The 23061-nt window shown below is 34.7% G+C and overlaps 1 protein-coding gene across 1 annotated transcript in view; it reads left to right on the forward strand.

Annotated features, from left to right (window-relative positions):
• LOC138692740 (uncharacterized) overlaps window positions 1-21739 on the forward strand; it is a 55037-nt gene extending 33298 nt beyond the window's left edge. Inside the window, exons 10-17 of the mRNA XM_069815933.1 lie at window positions 6589-6682; window positions 6762-7001; window positions 7979-8136; window positions 9001-9243; window positions 11485-11599; window positions 12113-12293; window positions 18534-18651; window positions 20168-21739. Coding sequence (XP_069672034.1) covers window positions 6589-6682; window positions 6762-7001; window positions 7979-8136; window positions 9001-9243; window positions 11485-11599; window positions 12113-12293; window positions 18534-18651; window positions 20168-20494 — 1476 coding nt within the window. The 3' untranslated portion in view covers window positions 20495-21739. The remainder of the gene's footprint in view (window positions 1-6588; window positions 6683-6761; window positions 7002-7978; window positions 8137-9000; window positions 9244-11484; window positions 11600-12112; window positions 12294-18533; window positions 18652-20167) is intronic.
• Window positions 21740-23061: the final 1322 nt, after the last annotated feature.

A 23061-nucleotide genomic window follows, 5' to 3' on the forward strand; every position in this document is an offset into this window, starting at 1 on the left:
TATAAAAAAAAATAAATTCATGTGAGACAATTAGATGTGGCCAAGTTGGGTAAAACTACCATAACAAGGGGTTAAAGCAAGTACAATGCAGTTTGTGAAGATTTTGTGTTTTCTCAAAATGATGTCTGCATGACTAGTCCCGTTTTTGATATCAGTGCCTCAACCCTATCAGCGAAGTATTCACACATAAAGCTTGTGGTTGTGTTTCCGATACAACTTTCCTCGATTTTTTTTATCTCATTGGTTAGACTTGTCTTCCACATTCTTCATAAAGTGGATTACTATTGGCAGATAACCACAAAACACAATTCGTAATAGACACTAAAATTTTGACTAATATTTTAAGTTACTTCATCTGTTTCTACGGTAGTGTAAGGAGTGACACATTTCGATGGCTCAGAATCAGACTGTTCCAAGTCCATTTTACTATTTTTTTTTTCACGAGAGCTATTTTAAATTTCTGACACTCAAACTTTCATGAAACAAATTGGAATACCTTCATAGCAACCTTATGAAGAAGAATATTACAATTTTGTTCGATTCATACATGCTGACAAGGACATGGAATACAGTGAAACACAGATTTCTTTCCTATAAAAATTTGGACAGTCTGGTTCTCAGGCATCGATTTAGCTAATTTTCATTAATGATAATATAATATTTACTCACATACTATTAGACGGGGGTAATTTATTAAAATCTATTTCTTATGTTTTGTGGTTTGTATTGTCAGCTACATTTGTGTAGTTCACTTATCTTACCAGTAAATATTTGCTCACGTATACATTTCTAAATGGGATTGACTTGATGTTATAAAAGGTGTATTTTGAAGTTATATCCTTTATCATAAGAGCTCTTCTCCTTTGGGTATTTCTGTTTGCTCATAATCTGTCAGTACGCCACTAAAAGCAACCTATTCTAGTCGTCCAGATATGCCATTCGAAGTCATTGATGCAATGCTTTCTTCCGATATAAACTGCAGCAAGTCGTAGGATATTTTTCTAATCTGACAAGAATTCTTTAATCGCAGGCACCTTTGATCTGTCAAGATTTATAATACTTGAATCATATGACAATTACAGCTATTTGTCTAGTGGGACTTCTCACGCTCACGAAATGACAGAAGATCGCTGATGTAACAATCTGGACTCAGGTGCTCATTTTGAAGGGAAGTACTGATGCAGAAATGGACTGGAGTCTTTACGCACTCGAATGATGTGGCAAATTTGCGCTCTGTCAAGGTCACACTGAGATACTGGACAAGTGATGATATAACTGTACACAACGCTTTACGGCGCTTAACAGTGAGACGAGAGCTATCGAAGTTAGACGTTGCTTGCACAGTTTATACTCTGTACAGCATTAGAACAGCTGCGTTTGGTATTTTCATTGGCGGAAGAATTTGTGAAGGAGGTAGGTGCATATGATATGCTTGTTTTCCGTTGAATATCTTGCAAGTAAGGAGAAAATGTCAAAATCAACAACAAAAATAAGAATTCATACTTCTATGAGACACTTGAAAAATTTATTAGTTATTCGGCACATGCGCAAATTTCAATTTATTTTACAAACTATAATTTTACCGTTCTGAATAATAGACGAGGTTTTTTCTTTCTTCCTCTTGAGAATTCCAGACAAACCTTGCACTGATGCGTGATGGAACTCCCATAACATGGTGTCACTGAACCTTATTGGTATAGTATAGTCCAGAGGTTCTTAACCTATGGGTCGCGACCCAAACAAGGGTCGCCATGGCTTTCGGGTTGGGTCGACTTAGCTTCCCGAAATAAATAAAATTAAAGAAATGTTAATTAAAATACTTGGGATTATGATCATATTTTATAAGTATTGGTTATTATGAAATATTACAACTCTATATTAATAAATCAGCATCGTGATGCACTTGGGGAGCTACGATAGGTAGCGAAATCCGGTTGCGAATGCCAGCTATAACGGCTGGGGGGATCATCGTGCTAACCACACGATACCTCCATTCTGGTTGGATGATCGTCCACCTCTGCTTCGACATGTGGGCGTGAGGCCAGCAGCCGGCTGGTCGGTCTAGGCCCTTCAGGGGCTGTAGCATCACGGATTATTATTATTATTATTATTATTATTATTATATTAATAAATAATTGCTACACTTATTTACTTGTTTTTATTACAACAGCACTGTTTAACTTCAAAATAGGTTCATGGATCGCGCAATTTTATCGCCCAGGTAACTTTAGGTTGTGTCCAAAGTAGGTTAAGAACCTGTGATATAGTCTATCCTATCGTAGAGACGCACAAAATGTTAAACTGAAATCTAACATCAGGTACTTTAGTTGAAATTCGACCACAGGACCACAATCCTCATTCGCATAACATCAGATCTTTAGCAAGCATTAAGATCATTGGAGAAGATAATGCGACGATGATAAACGTATTTCGGACGTAAATGAAAAGGTTTGATTTAATTTTATATATAAAGAAAATCGTATAGGCCTATTATAGGCCTGTGTGTGTGACATTATTTCAAGTGGCACAACAACTTAATTTGTTTGGGGAAAGGGGTAAGAATTTCGTCGTGTGCAATTTTCATGACAAGTTTTGCTATAAATGTGAGGGATTAGAGCAAATTTGTATTATGAAAAAAGTTAAATGCATATTAAATTATACAGTAGTTTCGAAATAAATATTTCTGAAACACATATTAAATGTTAATTTTTATAACTGTATACAATTAGAAAAAATAATATTGAAACATTACGTTACAAAAATTCTTATTTATACCTTTATCACGCTTCTGACAATGAGTATAGCAATTATAACCCTAATCTTGTAATCGGTAATAACCTATATTACATAATACCCATCTCTGATAAGAAAGAAATGAACAGTATATGTACATATTTATCAGTGGCGTATACTGGTTAAAGGGTTTGGGCTACCGCTGACCCTATTATTACACAAAATATATCTAACAATTACTTTAATTTTAATTACTATGGTAAAATTAATAATACAAAATTATTACATTATGTTATATTATAAACTTTTTCTTTTGTAATTTCCTTGGGCTACCGCCGGTAGCCCGCAAAATACGCCCCTGATATTTATGTTCTTAGCGTTATCTTTCATTTATCTCTTCTTTTTTATCTTGGAATTAGTGACGGATCTCCTTATAGCATGCATTCATTCATTCATCCATAGTGTTCTGTCCAAGGGCAGGTCTTTCACTGAAAAACCCAGTATTCTCCAATTTTTCTTATTTTCTACCTTCTTCTTTGTCTCCCCATATGATCCATATATCTTAATGTCGTCTATCATCTGATATCGCAATAGCATAGTATTAATAATACTTTAATTGGGTCCACACCCGTGGGGTAACGGTTAACGCGTCTGGCCGCGAAACCAGGTGGCCCGGGTTCGATTCCCGTTCGGAGCAAGTTACCTGGTTGAAATTTTTCCGGGATTTTCCCTCAACCCAATATGAGCAAATGCTGGGTGACTTTCGGTGCTGGACCCCGGACTCATTTCACCGGTATTATAATCTTCATCTCATTCAGACGTTAAATAACCTATGATGTTGATAAAGCGTCGTAAAATAATCTACTAAAATAAAAAAAAAAACTTTAATTGGTATACAGAAAAACCAAAATCTCACACTATAAAACAAATTAATTAAATTAGCACTAATGAAATAAACTGATGAGCTCATAACGCGAGATAGCACGTGGAGCGCCCGACTTTAACAATGTTAAAACTGCTTCTGAATTCAATGTTGTTGTTTTGAATCAGATAAAAAAAAATATTCGTTTCATGTGATTGTCGGAATGGCTCGAATTTTGCAATTTTTGTTATTATAGCAACGTGGGTTTGAACTTCTTTCATCTCATTAAAATAAATTATAAGTTTGAAATTTTGGTCAGAAAGAAGGGTAAAAACTATCCTGTATAATATCTAATATTTAAGAGGGTAAAAACTATACTATTTACATCTCTGAATTTTTAGGGGTTAAATCTTACCCGCTTACACCTCCCGCTCGTTATTGCGCTACTGATTGGTTTTGCTTTATGTTATCTGAGTCACTGCTTAAATTAAATTGTAGTAGTGTTTTATTTAACGACACACTTAACTCCACAGGTCATTCAGCGTGGAAATTTAATGTTGAAAAATTACCAAAAATTTCTGCCTCGAGATCTCTATCAGGGACTGGTTTGTTTTACGTAAAATAAATCTAGCTACAACACGGACCCCCCAACTTTATTTCCCTCCTAAAGAAAACCTATGGCTATTTAAAATCCATCGCCTTCATTCGGATTTGAACTCGAGGATCTTGGATCCGACAACCAGCATGATAGCCGTGGATACTCGTTACTGCCATTATCTCGTTTGAATTTTACTTCTTTTTTTTGAGGTGGTTGTCGAATCAAGGATTGCGATTCGTTCGAAATGTGTCATCAGAATAGGCCTACGCCTGTGTTATTTAAGACACCGCTCTATAAAGCAGTACAGACCATATGTTTCAATAATACAATATAAATGATAACTTTAATAGTATTTATATCGCCAAAGAACGATAAAGTAAATGGGAAGGTACACTTGGCCTGCAAAAATTTAGTGAAATGCATTTTTTTTTATATCTCAGCTACTATAAAAGCTAAATGAACAAAAATTTTCATGCTTAATATAGCCTACATACATTACATTTTATAGAACACTACTCAGAATATTAAAATAACTAATAATTACCTGTAAAAATAATATCAAATTTGTATAGGCCTAATATTTTTTTTAAACCATAAAGCATTTACATAATAAAATATACAATTAATTAAATACCAGATAGCTACATGAAATATCTACTCCTCCTTCTCTTCGACTTCATTCTTTTTCACTATTATCTTTACTCTTATCTCTGTTATCTTTGTATTCTGTTCTCTTTATACTTCTTCACTAGACTTCAATAAATACTGGTGAACAGATCTGGCAGAACTTCACTATCCCCCACAACTGCATAATTCTTTTACTGGAATGTATTAAGGAGTTAGGTACAGCTTAGAGCAGTAGAATTTTGGAAATATTCAACATTTTTTTCCTCCATTACTGAATCTTGTATAATAATGAAAATTAGTATGTGTAAAACACTGTCCTTCTGCTATATGAAAAAAATATTTTTACGATTTAAAAAAAAAAATATTTTTTTTTGTTTTTTTTTTGTTTTGTTTTGTTTGTTTGTTTTTTTTTGTTTTGTTTTTTTTTTTTTTCAAAATTCAGTTCACTGTGCAGTGATGAAGCGTTTTCCACATAACTAAAAAACTATCTAACATTCTGTGATGAAATTTTTTGTGTGGATTTATGCATGCCATATCTACAATATGATGCAAGATCACTTCTCTACCTTTGATAGATTGTCTCATAAAAAATAAATTCATTTAAAAATGATCAAATATCAGTATTTCCTTCTAACACAAAATAAAAAAGAAATATTATTTATTAAGGAATGTAGTTGAAAGAGCATGATATTGTAAAGATGAGTTTCAGCAATAAAATAAAAGAGAGAGGACATGAAAAAGTTAACAAGTTTATGAGTTATGAGGGAAAAGCTTCATCACTGCACAGTAAACTGGCATCATTTTGAATTAAAAAATATATATATATATATATATATAAATAGTTTTTTAAATCGTAAAAATATTTTTTTTTCATGTAGCAGCAGAACAGTGTTTTACACATACCAATTTTCATTATTGTACAAGATACAGTAATGGAGGGGAAAAAATGTTGAATATTTCCAAAAAAAATTACTGCTGTAAGCTATACCTAACCCCTTAAAGACTTACATCAACAACATAGTATAGAATCTTTTACATATTCCTACAATAACTATTTCTTTTTTCTTAATCGTTAATTTCAATATTGAATTTTTTAAAATTTATGATCAAGAAAAAAATATATTAGACAAAATTGATAAGTCTTCCAACGGATTTTCATGAAATTGTATATAGTTGTTAAGGTAGCATACGAATGTTTTTGTTTGGATCTGAATAAATTTCAGTCACCTGAAATAATTATATTTGTAAGATAATTATATCACCTTCTACGCTTTAGAAGACCAGGTAAGAAACGAAGGTTTTAGATCGGAATTAAATTTCTTATATTACCGATAAAATGGAGAAATAACGATGATGGAAATATCTTGTGAACAGCTAGATAATGTGTAAGAAATCAGACTCAAACAAATACATAAGTACAGACAAAAAGGAAGCAGGTACTGATTTTGAATGATAATATCCAACAGTTTTGGTTATATCGATGTGCGTAGGTAGAAAAACAGCATTCCAATATTCACCACATTTCAGGTATCAGGGATTTGAATACCAGCTGTGAAAATTTCGATATGGAGTTTTTGAAGCATCATACATATTCTTCATAATTGATATAATGAGAAAGTAAAATCAGTTCGCAAAATAATATCAGGCAGTAATTTCCAGGACTGGAAATGTAGTTGGTAACATGGATACTTGGGTAGCCTATAATAAATCATATTATATAGAATAAGTATTAATAACTACGTTTTGATTTCCAGTGTCCTGAATATAAACAAACGACATGGCAGTCACACTGATTTTGGGATTTGTAATCATCCTTTTTGTTTATTACTGGATGACAATGAAACCGAAAGACTTCCCTCCAGGTAAGGAAACACAACAAATTCGAAAGAGTGAAAACTTATGTTTATTGTACTTGGAAATTCACATGTCACAATGCCGCAGGTCCTCCGTATGTGCCCATATTGGGCTCCACTCTCTTCCTGCCTAGGAAGCTAGTGCACAAGGTCATGGCAGAGCAGTGGCGCCCTAAGTACGGACCCGTGGTGGGACTCCTCTTCGGTCGCGGAACTGCAGTGGCGATCTGCGGTCCCAGAGAAGTGCTGGAAGTTCTGCGAAGAGAGGAGTTCCAAGCCAGACCGAATACGGAGTTCTTCACGGAGAGGTCCTTCGGCAAAAAGCTTGGTAAGGCCCGATGTCACGTTTATAAATTAACCTCAAGTCCTAATTAATTTATATTACTTCATTTAACGACGATTTTGTATTGCCTAGATTTTAAGATTTGATTAGGTGATGTTATTAAAATGGAACAATAATGGAGAAATTTAGAAAGAAAAAAGTTCTCGGGGAAACGTTGCTCCAGTATCGCGTGAACATTAACAATATCACAGCATTTGCCAGTTAGCTCTTACCGATCCTCGTGGTTAAATTGATTAATTGACTGATTTGTGTGATTAGGCCAATAACAGAGAATAAAGAACCAAGTCTTATGAAGGCAAATGTGTGGATTGTTTTCCGTTAATAATTTCTCGTTCCCTGTAGGTGGTATGACACCAGAAACAGAGTAATGGAATGGAATTTAATGAAATGGCATTTCAGGCCGGAGGCACTACAACCAAGCACTGCGACCTTTCAAGATATATCGCACTAATCCTAATTCTAGGCGCATTCCCAAACCACACCGGCTGACTACAATAAGGTTTGCTGCGTACCCAGATTTCGAACAGCAACACCCCTCTTCTCCCTCCCGTGCATCCCCAGCCGGTATTCGGGGAATGTGGAGTATAAAGGTTGGTTCACAATAAACCGGGAACGGAAACGACAACGAGAACGAGAACGGAAATATTGTTAAAATGAATGTATTTAAATGTGGGCATTCACAATTAACTATTGTGAATATTCACATTAAAATATATTTATTTTAACATCATTTCCGTTCTCGTTCTCGCTGTCGTTTCCGTTCCAGATTTATTGTGGATCAGCCTTAAGACATGCTTTGAGAAGAGTAAAAATTCATCTGTAATTTATTGATTTCATTTCAAAGTAATTTATTTAAGTCTTTAAATTTTTGAATCGGAAAAAAGTTTTATACTTATTTATGACACTTCTACACATATTGTTAATTAATAGCGAAACATTACTACTATTTATTACTATTTTAGGCGTATTCTTCTCTGATGGTTCATTCTGGGTCGAACAAAGAAGATTCACTTTAAGACACTTGAGGGATTTCGGTTTCGGGAAGAAATCAATGGAAAGATTCATCATGGACGAAGTCGAAGACACACTCTTGTACATGAAGGATCTCAAAGTCATGCAGGTACATACACTTAGTGATGAATTGTATTTTCCTACATTTTGCTTAGTTCTAAGCTTGGGATATACAGGTTGTTTCCGAGGCGGTGTTACAAACTTTCAGGGATGATGGCGAAGGACACATGTATCAATTTGAGATAAGGAACCCTGGTCCGAAAGTTATAAGCAAAAATAGTTGTGTGGAAATGGAATTGTAATTTGGCACCACGTGCCCTCCTTCCCTTAACTTTTGGAACAGTTGTGGAAAAATGGTATGGGCCGGATGTCTCCTACGTGGGTACTTAACCCGATACAATCTGTGAGCTTGTCTACTGTTCCCATTTGCTCATGCGTATTCGAAAATCAGGCCTGCTTATTCCGCTCTCGTGTACTTCTCCATTTCATTAGGACTGATCGACTGTACAAGTTGCAGTTATTATAATACTAGCTTCAAATAATATACTTTGGAACTGACTTCAACAGAATCAACGAGAGAAGCCAAAAGGAAATGGACTTGACACAAAGAATGTAATTAATTGAGCCGTTCAGAGCAGAAGTGGTGTAAGTAAAAAATGGGTAATGAGGGTTAAAAAGTAAACATTCTGTAAAATACAGAGCAAAGTAGCAATTAATATTCAATTTATTTAAACTATTAGTAGTCAGTGGATAGCAAGAAGGACATAGTAAATGCTACTTTGCGCTGTATTTTACAGAAATTTTACTTTAAACCTCATTATCCAATTTTGACTTACACCACTTTTGCTCTGAACGGCTCAATTGTTAATATCAAGACAAATCTGTAGAAAAGAAAAAAAAAATGTAGCAGATTGAATGAATTGATGTTGATGAAATAAATATTGCATTTCTTCGATAATTTGTTTTGATGTAGGTAACCGGGCTGTTCAGCGTGCCCACCCTGAACGTTCTGTGGGGCATGATTGCCGGCACCAGATACGACCGGAACGACGAGCGTCTGAAGGACCTTCTCAACAGGCTCACCCAGAGTATACGCGCTGGCAATCCCGCTGGAGGCTTTGTCAACATATTTCCCATACTCAAGCGGATCGCCCCCGGCCTATCAGGACACGCTGCAGCCATGGAAACTCTCGCGAACCTGCAAAGCTTCTTCAGAGTAAGTCAAATGACGTCCACCGCTGTGAAGTAACGATTAGCGCGTCTGACCGTGAAACGAGCTGGCCCGGATTCAAATCCTGGTTGGGACAAGTTATCTGGTTGGGGTTTTTTCCGGGGTTTCCCTCAACCAATTGAAGCAGAATTCCTGGGTAACTTTCGGACCTCGGACTCGTTTCGCAATCATTAATTCACATATCACCATCGTCCATACCATAACCGGGTTCAGTTCACGGTGCGGCGCGCTGTACTAGTACAAGAGCGCAGCCGTTCGGCTACCCAGTAATTCACAGAACAGGAGTGGTAAGCATAGTAAGCCTCAGGCTGCAATGTAAGCCTTCGGGTATCTCCTCCGTACAAGAGAAAAAAAAATCAAATTACATATTTTCATTTGTCCTTGCAAGTCAACAGAAGTATATGTGACTAAATCAACTAGGAGACAGCCTACTTATTTTTGTCAATCTGATATGTATTCTTAATGTACTTGCCCCCATGAATATTCAGAACTACCTATGATAAATGAGAATAGAAATGTTTTACTAGGTTGTGAATTAATAAAAAGCATTTTGTTACTTTACGTCCAATTAAAGAGTGATTTTATCAGTTAACTCAGAAATACCATTAAAATATGACTTTATGCACATTTTCTGCTCGAAATCTGTTTAGGCTATAAGTAGATATTTTTAGTTAAATAGGGTACTAATATACATTAATTTATTCATTTCATAATGTTGGAGACCTGAAGAATCCTCTCAATAATAATTAATAATACTCCTTTCATTAAATTATATGGAACTGCATATAGGGTAACTTATCCAATCAAGTTTGCAAATAGTCCACCTTAAGATTACTCCTTAAGTTTTCGACATTTAGAGTGTAGCTTTTCGCAACTACTGTAGATTGCAATAAAGGCGTTGTCATAATACATTTTAACAACATTTCACTCCAATATAATTTTTCTGTTGTTAATTACTTGTTTCATATATCGTACATCTGTTTCTCTTCTGTTGTAAAATATAGATTGGTATGTTTACCTGTTCTAATACTTTTATTTTACATAGCTATATACTTTCGTACTTTCAGAAACTAATTGACAATCCTAATGGAGAAATATCTGGATGCACTGTTATATTTTCCATTTCAAATATCTCTGCGAATTAAAAACTAGCTAGATTTAATATATTTTATCATTAAGTAAATATTTTTGAGACCCCTGTATAACATTTTAGCTGAAATACAAACATTTAACAAGAAAGATACGTTTTGAAGCGAGTAAGAGCGTTACCAAACTGATTCCCAAACTTGTAAGAAGAATACAAAGTCAACCGCTTTCGTATTTTGAAATAGCTCATTCAGTTAATGCTACACTGTTATGGAACACGGTTTCATGTTCGATTCTACTGTTTCCTTTGTATAAAAGTTTTATTCCCGACTTTTATACAACATAAATATAGAAAGAGATTGACAGATGAAATTTGAACCCTTGCATCCGGCTTGATATAACCAATTATGAAACAGACGTCAAGAAAGTGGCTGCTGAAATTAACTGTTAAACATAATATTGAAAGATTATGTTTTTCTTAAGCGTAATGCAAGTGAATAGTGTATTTTAAATATGTGAGTTATTTCATTGTATGTTACTCTGTATTTGTTAAAATAAGACTGAATACAAATATACAATTTGTTCAAATTTAAACACACGTTATCTTTAATCTGGTTAAAATGTATGCAAGTAACGAAGAATCAGATTTAACCACGTCATATATCACAGTGATCTTTGGCAGTAAGTCACGTTGCTAAGTTAGCTCACATATATCAGTTTGTTGCTAACCATGGTCTGAACTCTTAATAAATGAGAGGAAACGATCATTTATTCATCTCCACTGTTTCGGAAATCTACTTTCAGAAGGTTATGAGTATATTATTTTCTTCTGGCTACATCTATGGCGAGAAAAATTCATCCAAAGGAGACATCGTAGTTGATCAAACCACTTTTATTAATTTTGTATTCGAGGGAACCTGACAAGATGAGATATAAGTTTGTTTGTAATGGTAACATATTTTGACAGCTTTAGTGTTTGAGGTATTATCCGTCACTTATTTGTTTCCCGAAATGTACATTTCACAACAGGTCATGGAAACTCTGATCGAGCTAAAGCAGCTTATTCGAAGGAATATTAATTGTGCAGAAAAGTCATAGTATTTTTACCTGCATTCTAGTACAATTTGTGTTAATTTTCAGCAATCCATCAGAGAACACGCTGAAGTACTAGACGAGAATAATCCCAGAGATTTAACTGACACATACTTGAGGGAAATGAGACGACAGAGCAAGAACCCAGATACCACGTTTACAGGTAATGTTAGTAAAAATATTGTTACGAACCAAGACATCATTCAAATCCATTTTACATAGTTTAGTGCATTGGAAATCAAATTATGTCAAGAATAAACTTGTTTTCATATCGGTAATTCGTATATATGCAACAAATAATATAAAATTAGATAAGCTCTGGACTCATGCGATTTCATAACTGGAATAGGTCGAAACTATTATCTTAATCCTTCTTTGCTTATGTATCATTGCCAGAAGGAAATCTCGAACTGTGTGCTTGTCCACAAATTTTAATAATTCCTCTGAGCTTATTCTTAGTTTCAAAGGATAACATTTGTGGTGTTGCCTTGACAATTGAAATTCATTGTCCAGCTTGATCAGCATGATTACTATTTTTTTACTAGAATTAATTATAGCCGCTTGCGGAACCTTGTAGGCATTAAGAACTGATCTTACAGAAAATCTTCCTAAGAAAAATAATAATTATTATTAATGAAATGCAAAATATGACTAATTAACGAACACTATCTTACAGAGGAAGGCCTCATCACGATCTGCCTAGACATGTTCCTAGCAGGCGGGGAGACCACGACGAGCTCTCTGGGTTTCTGTCTCCTGTACATGGTTCTCTATCCCGAGATTCAGAAGAAGGTGCGGGACGAGTTGGACACTGTAGTGGGCAGGAACAGGCGCCCATCTCTCGAGGATAGGCCCAAGTACGACTATTTTATCTATTTCAACATTTGTTCATCAGTATTGTTCGAATATCTTGTTTGTAAAAGCTCCAGGACAGAATTGCACATTAACCCAGCTGCTCAGAACGTATCCAATAGGGGGTTTACGGGGTTAGAATCCCTCCTTGAACTTAAAAAAATGACATATTTAGATCTGAGTATTTTTTTATCCATAATCGTTGTTCCTTCTCTAATTTTTCACTGTCAGAGTAACAAAATCTACATCAACATAACACATAGTCTTCCTATCTCTCCTTCAATATATTCATATGCCAGTTTCATTCTTCATCCTTCGTGAGTTTCATGTTCCATTATTGTGTTTAATTGAATTTATTTCAATATATTTCATTGTTTCCATGAATTTTTCCTGTTATATAAAGTGAAGTGTCTTACCTATCAACCTATCATATACGAATAACTCTTGATTGAACATATAAATTAAATGATTACTGTATAAATGTAATAAAAACACAAGCATTTTTTATTATCCAAAATTAAACAGAAGTTAAAATTAAAAAAAAATGGATGGCTGTGAAAGAATTACGTTTCAAAGATTTTATAAGGATATTCATGAATATGTTCTATTAGAACATAGTATAATAATAATAATAATAATAATAATAATAATAATAATAATAATAATAATAATAATAATAATATAATATGGTAATAATAATGATAATGATAATGATAATAATACTCAAAATTTAAAATACAGATAATATAAATTGTAAACAATTTTAATAATAATCCCCCTTAACGAAATTCTCCAGTCTTCCCTATTTTCTCCCTTCCTCTTTGTCTCCTCATATGATCCATGTATCTTAATGTCGTCTATCATCTGATATCTACTTCTGCCTCGAATTGTTCTCCCGTTCACCATTCCTTCCAGTGCATCCTTCAGAAGACAGTTTCTTCTCAACCAGTGACCCAGCCAATTCCTTTTTCTCTTTCTGATCAGTTTCAGCATCAATCTTTCTTCATCCACTCTTTCCAACAGAGCTTTGTTTCTTATTCTGTCTGTCCACTTCACATGTTCCATTCTTCTCCATATCCACATTTCAGATGCTTCTAGTCGTGTCTGATCACTTCGTCGTAAAGTACATGTTTCTGATCCACACAATGATGCACTCCACACAAAGCAATTCATTATTTTCTTCCTCAGTTCTTTCCCCAGATGTCCGCAGAAGATGCTCAATGCACAATATAGGATATTTATTCTCAAAACGTCTATATAAAACCCCATTAGATTGCTTAACTTTTCGTGATATGCATAGCCTTTCAGATTCTCAAATCATTAAACGTTATGAAATAATTTTCCTAAACATATGACATCTTATTTAAAGATAAAACACACATGTTAGGTCAATAATACAGTGTTCATTGATTTGATAAAATACATTAAAAGTGATATGTTTCGGTTGTATGAACACTAATAAGCAGGGAAAGGATTTATATGTAAATACATATTTACTTATAAAGCTAATATAATTTATATTTTGCATTATCTTTATGTTTCACAATGTGTAGGGTTGAAAAATCCTACTTTTATTTTCCATATTTTTCCATATTTTAGAGTTTAGTACATATTTTCGTTAATTTCCATATATTTTCCATATTTCATATAAAACAGTCCATATTATATTAGGTTTAACAATAAAACAAAACAAAATTCCATTAACTTTTAAAAATACATTTCAACAATAGAGATTTAAACACATGTTCAGTAATCCCTTTAACATCAGAGTTATTTGAAAATTAGCAGTCCTATCAACAATGGGAAAGTAAGTTACAAAACTGTATTAATTTAATTTAAAATTTTTAACAGACTTCAGTTGTGCAGCTCAACAGTTAAATGCCAGTCAGAGTACACATAGGTTCAGTTTTGTAAATCATACTATAAAGACGGTAAATATGCCAAAAGTACGTCATTCAGTCAATTTAAAATCAAAACTAACAAGTTACATTTCAGAATTTAAAGAAGATGGTTTATCAACTGACAATAAAATATTATTTTGTAATTTGTGTCAGTGTGCAGTATCATCTACACAAAAGTTCCTGGTGCAACAACACATTACAACTAGTAAACATCAGGCCAACAAACAACTAAATTCCAAGCAGAGACAATTGTTTTTAACACAACCAACAACATCGAATGTAAGATCTGAGTTTAACATCGACCTGTGCCGTTCTCTCATCTCTGCTGATATTCCTCTCTACAAACTAAAGAATAAGGTCTTCAGGGAATTCCTTGAAAAATATACTCAACATACAATCCCGGATGAGTCAACACTTAGGAAGACGTATGCTCCATCCATCTACGATGAGACAATACAGAAGATAAGAGATGAAATTAAAGATAGTTCAATTTGGGTTTCCATTGATGAGACTCCCGACAAAGAAGGTAGACTTGTTGGTAATGTAGTTATCGGTTTGTTAAGTGAACAATATTCTGAACGAATTCTTTTACATTGTGATGTTCTAGAAAAGTGCAATAACAAAACTATAGTTAAACTGTTCAACGAAGCTATGGGTATCCTGTGGCCAAAGGGTATTATGTACGATAATGTGTTATTCTTTATTAGCGATGCTGCCCCTTATATGGTCAAAGCTGGACAAGCATTATCTGTTGTATATCCTAAATTGACTCATTTTACTTGTGTGGCGCATGCATTTCATCGTGTGGCAGAAGTGGTCAGAGACAATTTCCCTAAAGTAGATTTGTTGATTTCATCAGTGAAAAAAGTATTTCTCAAAGCTCCCAGTAGAGTTAACGTGTTGAAAGAAATGTACCCTGAAATTCCATTGCCACCAAAGCCAATTTTAACTAGATGGGGTACATGGCTAGAAGCAGTTGAATATTATGCCGAACATATAGACTCTATTAACAATGTTCTCCTTGCATTGGACTCTGAAGATGCAGTCTCAATTGATACTGCGAAAACAGTTACCTGTGACATAAGTGTGAAGAATGACTTAGCTCACATTCAGCATACATTTTCATGCATCATAAAAACGCTCAAAAGTCTCCAAAATAGGCACCTTTCACTATCTGAAAGTTTTGAAATTATAAATAGTACTGTGGAACAACTGAATCGTGGTAGAGGTAAAGTTGCAGATGCAGTAAGAGCTAAGGTGGACACTGTACTTTCAAAAAACCCTGGATATGAAGAACTACAAAAGGTTGTTGCTGTGATGAGTGGTGAATCAACAGTGAAGATTAACTTGGACTTATCCCCAGCAGACATTGTGAAATTGAATTATGTACCAGTTACTTCTTGTGACGTCGAACGCTCTTTTAGTCAGTATAAATCTATCCTCAGAGACAATAGAAGAAGATTCACTTTTCAGCACTTGAAAGAAATGTTTGTAACCTATTGTTATGGTAACAGACAATAAAAATTGTGTTTTGTTGAAACTACATTGGAAGATAAGGTACGTCCATTATATTTTTTGTTTAGTTTGATTAAAATGTACCAATATTTAACGTACATAGTCATTTTTTTATAATTTTAAGTCCATATTTAATTCCATATTTTGGTAAAAATCCATATTTAATTCCATATTTTGGTAAAAATAACTACATATATATTTACATATTTCATATATTTTTAGTCCATATAAATCCGTTCCCTGCTAATAAGTATAATCTTATTGTACTTATTAGTGTTCATACAACTGAAACATATCACTTTTAATGTATTTTATATGACATCTTCTTGTAACATAACCTTGTGGTTATCATACTGGCCTTCTAATAGTAAGGGTGTTTCATACTAACATTGTTTAATTCAGTTAATGGAAATTGGCTTATAATGTATTTAACAATATGACGATAATACAACAATACTCAACATTTTGTTATTTAGTATGACGTAAAGTGGGGTAAGTGTAATACTTGGTTATTCTGGTACTAAATATAAAATATTACTTTATATTGAGACAGAGTATTTTAATCCGTGATGAAATCGACATATGCTTTTACCCATAATGTTGCAAGTTCTGTTAGATGTAAATTCTGATGTAAGACCAAGCAATGATTTCTGATTAGTATGAATATTACCTTACGTCTCAGATACGGTTAGTTTCACGCAACAACTGTCGACTATTACGGATAACTTAGAATTTTTTTCTACAAAATATGTTATTTCTATTTTTTGTTGTGCCTGCGTGAGATAAGATACAATGAATGTATAAAACTGAATCCGGCGCTTTTTAGGCACTGGTTGCACTTCTCCAAATTCTTTGCATTATTGCAAATATGATCAGAGGACGTGGAACATGCATCATTTAGTATTGACGTTTAAGAACCTAAATACAAAAATTTCTCACTGTTAGAATTTCCCAATGAGTAACTTCCACAATCTCTTTCCTCCTTCAAGGCGTCCCAACCTCAGAATTAATTTACATTTAAGTCAATGCCAGGAGAAAAGACCAGAAATGTCGAAAGACAACTTGGTGGCATTAGGGAAAAGAAAAAAAAACTTTTACAATCTCGATTGCTTATGTTCATATTGATTCATTTTGTTAATAATTTAAACTAACTTTACTTTCTACTTTCTATTTCAAAGTCAGCGTACTGCTGTTCTGACTGGTGTGTGCCAAGGCTTGTTTTTACTCACTGTTGCCAAAGACAAGTAGACCTATATTTCCAGCTTTTCTTTATTTATGTAGTACAGACGTGGACAAATTATTAGCAAAATTTAAGATTTTTATTACATATTTTTACAAAATTTGACTCTTCAATTTGGACTACATTTGATATTTTTGCATATTTACAAATTATTAGCAAAATTGAAGATTTGTATTGTATATTTTTACAAAATTTTACTCTTCAATTTAAACTACAGTTGACATTTTTGCATGTTTCTATCTATTGTAATGATAGAAATATGCAAAATTGTCAACTGTAGTCTAAATTGAAAAGTCAAATTTTGTAAACAGAACTATCATAAAAATCGTCAATTTTGTTAATAATTTGTCCACGTCTGTATATAATTGAACTTTCTAGAACACAAACATGTAATTTTTCAACTTAGAAAACGGTTTCACCAAATATTCCATTAATTCCCTTCTGCGAACGAAAAAATGAAAAAATGTGTTTTTAAGATGCAACGGTTTCCTTTGGGTTGGAAAATCGTTATGTACAAAATGGACATAAATAGTTTAATTCTGAAGTGTAAAATTTCTATCTCGGGACTAGGAAAGATGGCGGTGCACAACTTCTAATCACTAGATTATGCACCGATAACCCTGGGTTAAATCCCAAATCTCTCCGCCCAGTGCATATGAAGAGAAGGCATATGTCACTGTTGATAGTGATTCGTCCGTCGGATGGGGACGTTAAGCCTGACGGCCCTCTTGGTGCTATTCTACAGTAGGCTACGTACCGGCACCGGGTTTCCCCTTCTCCCTTCCTCATCATCATCACTTATTTCAGACACTACACTTGCACGAACACTTACACATACACTCACCCTAGCACACGACATGATTCTCTACAGATACACATCAAGTACAGTGTGGCCCGCCGAAGTGGTGTACAACTAGAAAATGGGTCACAGTCCTGCCATCTATCCGCAATATGCGGAACCCGAATCACGCAAGTGAAAGTGGGTAGGCATTGGATACACACAGGAAGAAAGGTAACGAGTTGAAATTGTTCACCGTGTCTGATAAACAGATTAACACCAAGATTCTATTATTTTAGGACATTTTACTCCCCTAATTGAAATAATAGGAGTTTACTACAAAACCATATTTTTAAACAAATGTTATCTGTTGTGTCTATCAAGCAGAAACTTTCGTAATTTTACGTAATAAAGTCTCAAAATTTGAAATGTTTAGCTGTGCATATTTCTTAGCACTATCGCATTATACTTGAATCATGAAATTGTTGGTAACAGTTACTTCATTTAAAATAATCTGAAAAATGGTTCTGCCTCTCTTTCCATTCGCACAACGGCACAGAATTTGTTTCATATAAAGGCAGAATTTAAATAGAATAGTACAGGCCATTCGTTCTCTCTTCGAACGAACTTGCGCATGAGAGGAAGAAGAAGTGGATTTGGAAGTTTCTCTCCTTCGCCACTTTTCCACTTGCAACTAGCTAGCAAAATAACCCACATTGTAAGGTTCTATGAGCTACAGTTCACGCATGCATTTTGGTTTCACGAGGTAAAGAATGGCCTGTACTCTTCTATTTGACTCATCTCATTGCAGACTTCCGTACGTGGAGGCGGTACTAACAGAACTGCTACGTGTGTGTTCCATCGCACCCTTCACACCACCGCATCGAGTGGATAAGGACACCTACCTCAACGGGTACTTCATCCCAAAGGTAAATAGAAGCTTTCAGCAGAATAATTTTGTTTAGGTCGGTTCACCACGACTGGTTTGATTCCGGCAGGGAAAAATAACCCTATTATAATACTCCGTGTCCCTTGTCCTAGATTTGTTTCATAATGATTTGAAAGGGTGATATATCATGCTAACCAAATAAATAGGGAGTCCCGCCATTTTTGAATCTAATGTTCGTAATTCTCATATGGGTGAGAATGAAACTGTCCAATTGGCTCGACATACGACGCTATATAGGCCTAATAACTACGTGTTTTTTTTTTGGTATTAGCGATAAATGCGAAAAAGTTATTTTTAGTTGTGGTTAAGAAACCATTTTTATTCCAGTTGATAGGTTTAACAGTTACTTCCCAGTGAAGTGATGATGTGAAGATGGAGCAAAAAAACCGAAATAAGTGCGTCTTCTCGTGTGGTGGAATATCGTAGCGATGGGCTTTAAATGATAATGATATTGTTAGAAAAGGTTATCAATTAAGTAGGAAAATATTATTGCAGCTTGTCCATTTCACTGATTTGGAGGTAAGAGTAAGTTAAAGTAATAAATGAATAGACATTTTTAAAGGGCGTAAGTCAGGAAAAGTAATTTGTGGGAAATTGAAAGAAAAAAACTGTCTTAGAGGAATATTATTTGGAAATATACAATTCCAGACACGTGGTTTGATAGTCTAGGTTATAGTTGTTGGTTTTTAAAGTAATTATACGCATTGTGCGGGTACTTAAGGTTTTGTTGAGATTTAAAATATAAAAAAGCAGCCCTAAAATCAATTTTGTAACAAGTAAAATGAAATACGATGAAAATATTTTCGTGATATTGTTGAATTACTTTACTGGAAATCATACACAATCAACAAACAGATTCTATAATAATCATGAAATAAAAAAGAAGAAAAATATCGTGAATGATTAAGAGAAATCAGTCTTTTCACATGGGATGTAATGCACTGTTTCCCTGTCATCGAAGACTATTTTTTACCTCTACCAGTAACAAAAAAGATGTTATTTTAATATTCCTCCCTTTAAGACGAGACTGTCATTACGATGATCACTATATGTTAACCCAGTGTATTTAGCAAGTAACAACTTGCTGAAGTAAACTTTAAATATACGGTCAATATTCTATTTTAACACTGCATTGTACTGCAAAATTGAGAGGGTATATGCTGGAAAACTTTTGATCTGATATGACCAACATCAGTAATGATAGATGGTAGCATACACTTACAGTCCTCCTTCAGTTCAGAAACTACAGGAGGACTGAAGATCAGGACTGAAACAGTTACATTACACATTATACAGTTCCAACTTACAGTCTTGAACTATGAGTCTGATCGAACAGTCCTAGGATTCATAGTAGAACTCATTGTTACAATATTTTAAAAAATCGACAGGTGCCGGTATCACCTTTCCAGACGAAGACCTTTTTCCTGCCCGAACACAGCCCTGGTTTTCCGCCTTAGATTTTAAATATCACAACACACTGTTGATTGTTGCAACAGGACTCCATGGTGCTGGTGAACCTGTACAGTGTCTTCCAAGACAAGGAGCACTGGGGCGACCCCGAGGTGTTCAGACCCGAACGCTTCCTGGATGCGGACGGAAAGTTCGTCAAGGATGAATGGATGATCCCTTTCGGCATGGGCAAGCGAGTTTGCTTGGGCGAAGTGCTAGCCCGGAGTGTTATCTTCCTGTTCTTCACTTCAATCGTGCAGGAGTTCTTGCTGAGCGTGCCCGAAGGAGATCCCAAGCCCTCCACTGTGCCTCTCTCGGGGTTTACCATTGCTCCTGCACCATTTAGGGTTAAGGTCACTAAGAGGACAGAATAAAAGAGTAAGAAAATAATGCAATGCCGCCTATTCTCTGTTTTCTTCTGCTTGTTCTCAACAACTTGAATGTTTCCTCATCGCAGTAAACTTAATTTTAATTTTTAATTTGTACTGATCAACAGGAAACTCACAATTTATATCAGAAGCATAATTATATATATATTTTTTCCGGGGTCATATTCAAATCTAAATAGACTGACTGTGCAGCAGTCCAAGGCAAAAATCATATTAGACAAATTATAGATATACAAAATAACTCTGTCTCTCTTATATGACACTATATAAGAGACGATGGAGTCAGAATTCTTAAAAATTTCTCAGAAACGAACAAGAGATGCATTAAAGCCATAGTCAGTCATCTGGTAACCATATTCATATTTTCTTAGATCTTTGAACAATGTTTCTCTTGTGTGACTTAGAAATGCATCTAGAAAATGCCATCGGCGTAGCTCAGTCGGTTGGTGCGTTTGCTTGTCAATCCAGAGCTGCGTTCGGGCATCGCCAACGGTTCGATACCGTTTGGTTGATTACCTGGTTGTTCCCCCCCCCCCCCGAGACCTTCCCCAACTATAAGACAAAATGTCAGCAGGTTAATCAAATGGCGAATTCTTGATCTCATCTCGCGAAATATCATCTCACTATTACTAATTCCATCGACTCTAAATGATCTAGTAGTTGATACAGAGTCGTTAAATTATCAAATAAAAAGTACCAGTAATCTAGAAAACAGTTCAGAATACGACAAGAAAACAGACAAAAATTATAGCTTTAATTTCAGATGTAGAACTAATTTAAATGTTTCAATCAAATTATTCAACCATCGTCCTTTTTATTTGTATAATGAAACATATTGTGCAGTATGTCAGTACCTTTTAATATATACAGACCTACTACTGCATAAAAATGAGAGGGGATTCATAGGATCCCTATAGTTGCGTAAAACGTTTATGTTCTCGGTGGAGTATTATTGTGATATTTAGACTTTTAACGAATTGTTACTTATTTGTATGTATTGTAAGCTTTAGTGATCCACGGTAGTTCTATAAATCAGTGCATAAAGGAAGAGTGTTTTCGTGAAAGGACAAGTATTTGCCCTGTATCAGAAATACAATATAAATGTAGTAAAAATTGTTATTTTACCATGGGCCAAACTTGAATTAAAACGGCTTCAGCACATGTTTCTGTGTGCCACTATAGCTATTCCTGATTCCCAATGTGAGAGTGAAATAAATGTAATTCAATTTTTGTATTGTATTATAGATTATTTTCCTTTATTCCTTTAATGAATAGTCTATATAAATACACACACCATACATCTGTACAGTATTTACAATGGAATTACTGTCTTTCAACTGAATGATCCGTTGCTAAGCAAGTGACGTTAGAATGTTGTGGCTTAACTTATTGCCTTGCTAGACAACTGACTTCAAATGAAATTTTCGTAAGATATTCATTTGATACTCCAGCATAGGCGATTTACGTTAAAATCCTGAACAAATTAAAAATAAATAGACATATATTAAAATACGCTAATTTCATTTTATCTTATCTCTCCAATAGCGGACACTTTTCACTATCGGATATTTTTAATTCCCGGGAGATGTCCGTCATTGGGAAGTTTCATTGCACAGAAAACAGTAATCACCTTGTCGTCTTCACTCGGCATCATCGAAACTCGTACATCTTACCCCGAAATCATATGTTTGAAATGGGTCAAACTGGAATAGAATTTGTAGTCTTGAAGAAAACATTATGAATACTGAGGAAAATCCTACTGAGAGCTTGTCAACGTCAATTAGCCAATAGGCTGTAGGGGTCAGACATGAGTTCGCAGATGGTAAGTCCGAGCTCCTGCGTTGAACTTCCTGAAGGTCAAACTAATATTTTCTAGGAAATAACAGTTCTTCCAGAAATATAATAGAAAGTAAAACAAATAATGAATGTACGAAATGTAATAACATTCCGACTAACCGAATCCCCAATTTTCACATGCAAAGCTTCCACTAATTTTAATATATTTACAAATTTGTACCTGAGAATGGATAATTCAGATCGTGGGTTCAGTGATGCAGTACATGATAGACGCGCAGAAATGGAATACTGGGAAATAATTAGTTTTGGACTTAATATTTATCTCAAGTATATCTGAACCCTTACATCAGTCATTTCCAACTGGCCGAATTGTGACGTCGGAACACGCTTTTCCTCTCGGAGAAGAGGCCCGGAGAAATAGTCAAAGCCGAGCTCGGAGCTGTGGCGGATCGTGGATTGTCAGAGCTACTAGCTCTGGTTGAATGTACGAATGTAATAGTGTGTGCAATGTAGAGAGTAAGTAATACAAAGAAAGGAAAGTAGATGTCGATTCCTTTGGTCATTATGAAGCCGTGACGAAAAGCTGGCCGCCGTGTTGAAACCAGGCCTGCTATACATATCAGTAATACAAAGAAATACAAAAACGAAATATTATTACGTACAGAATTGGACTTACTATACATAATAGAAAAAGTAGCATCAGTAGTAGTAGTAGTAGTAGTAGTAGTAGTAGTAGTAGTAGTAGTAGTAGTAGT

This window comes from Periplaneta americana, chromosome 17, assembly GCF_040183065.1.
Source record: "Periplaneta americana isolate PAMFEO1 chromosome 17, P.americana_PAMFEO1_priV1, whole genome shotgun sequence".
NCBI lineage: Eukaryota > Metazoa > Arthropoda > Insecta > Blattodea > Blattidae > Periplaneta > Periplaneta americana.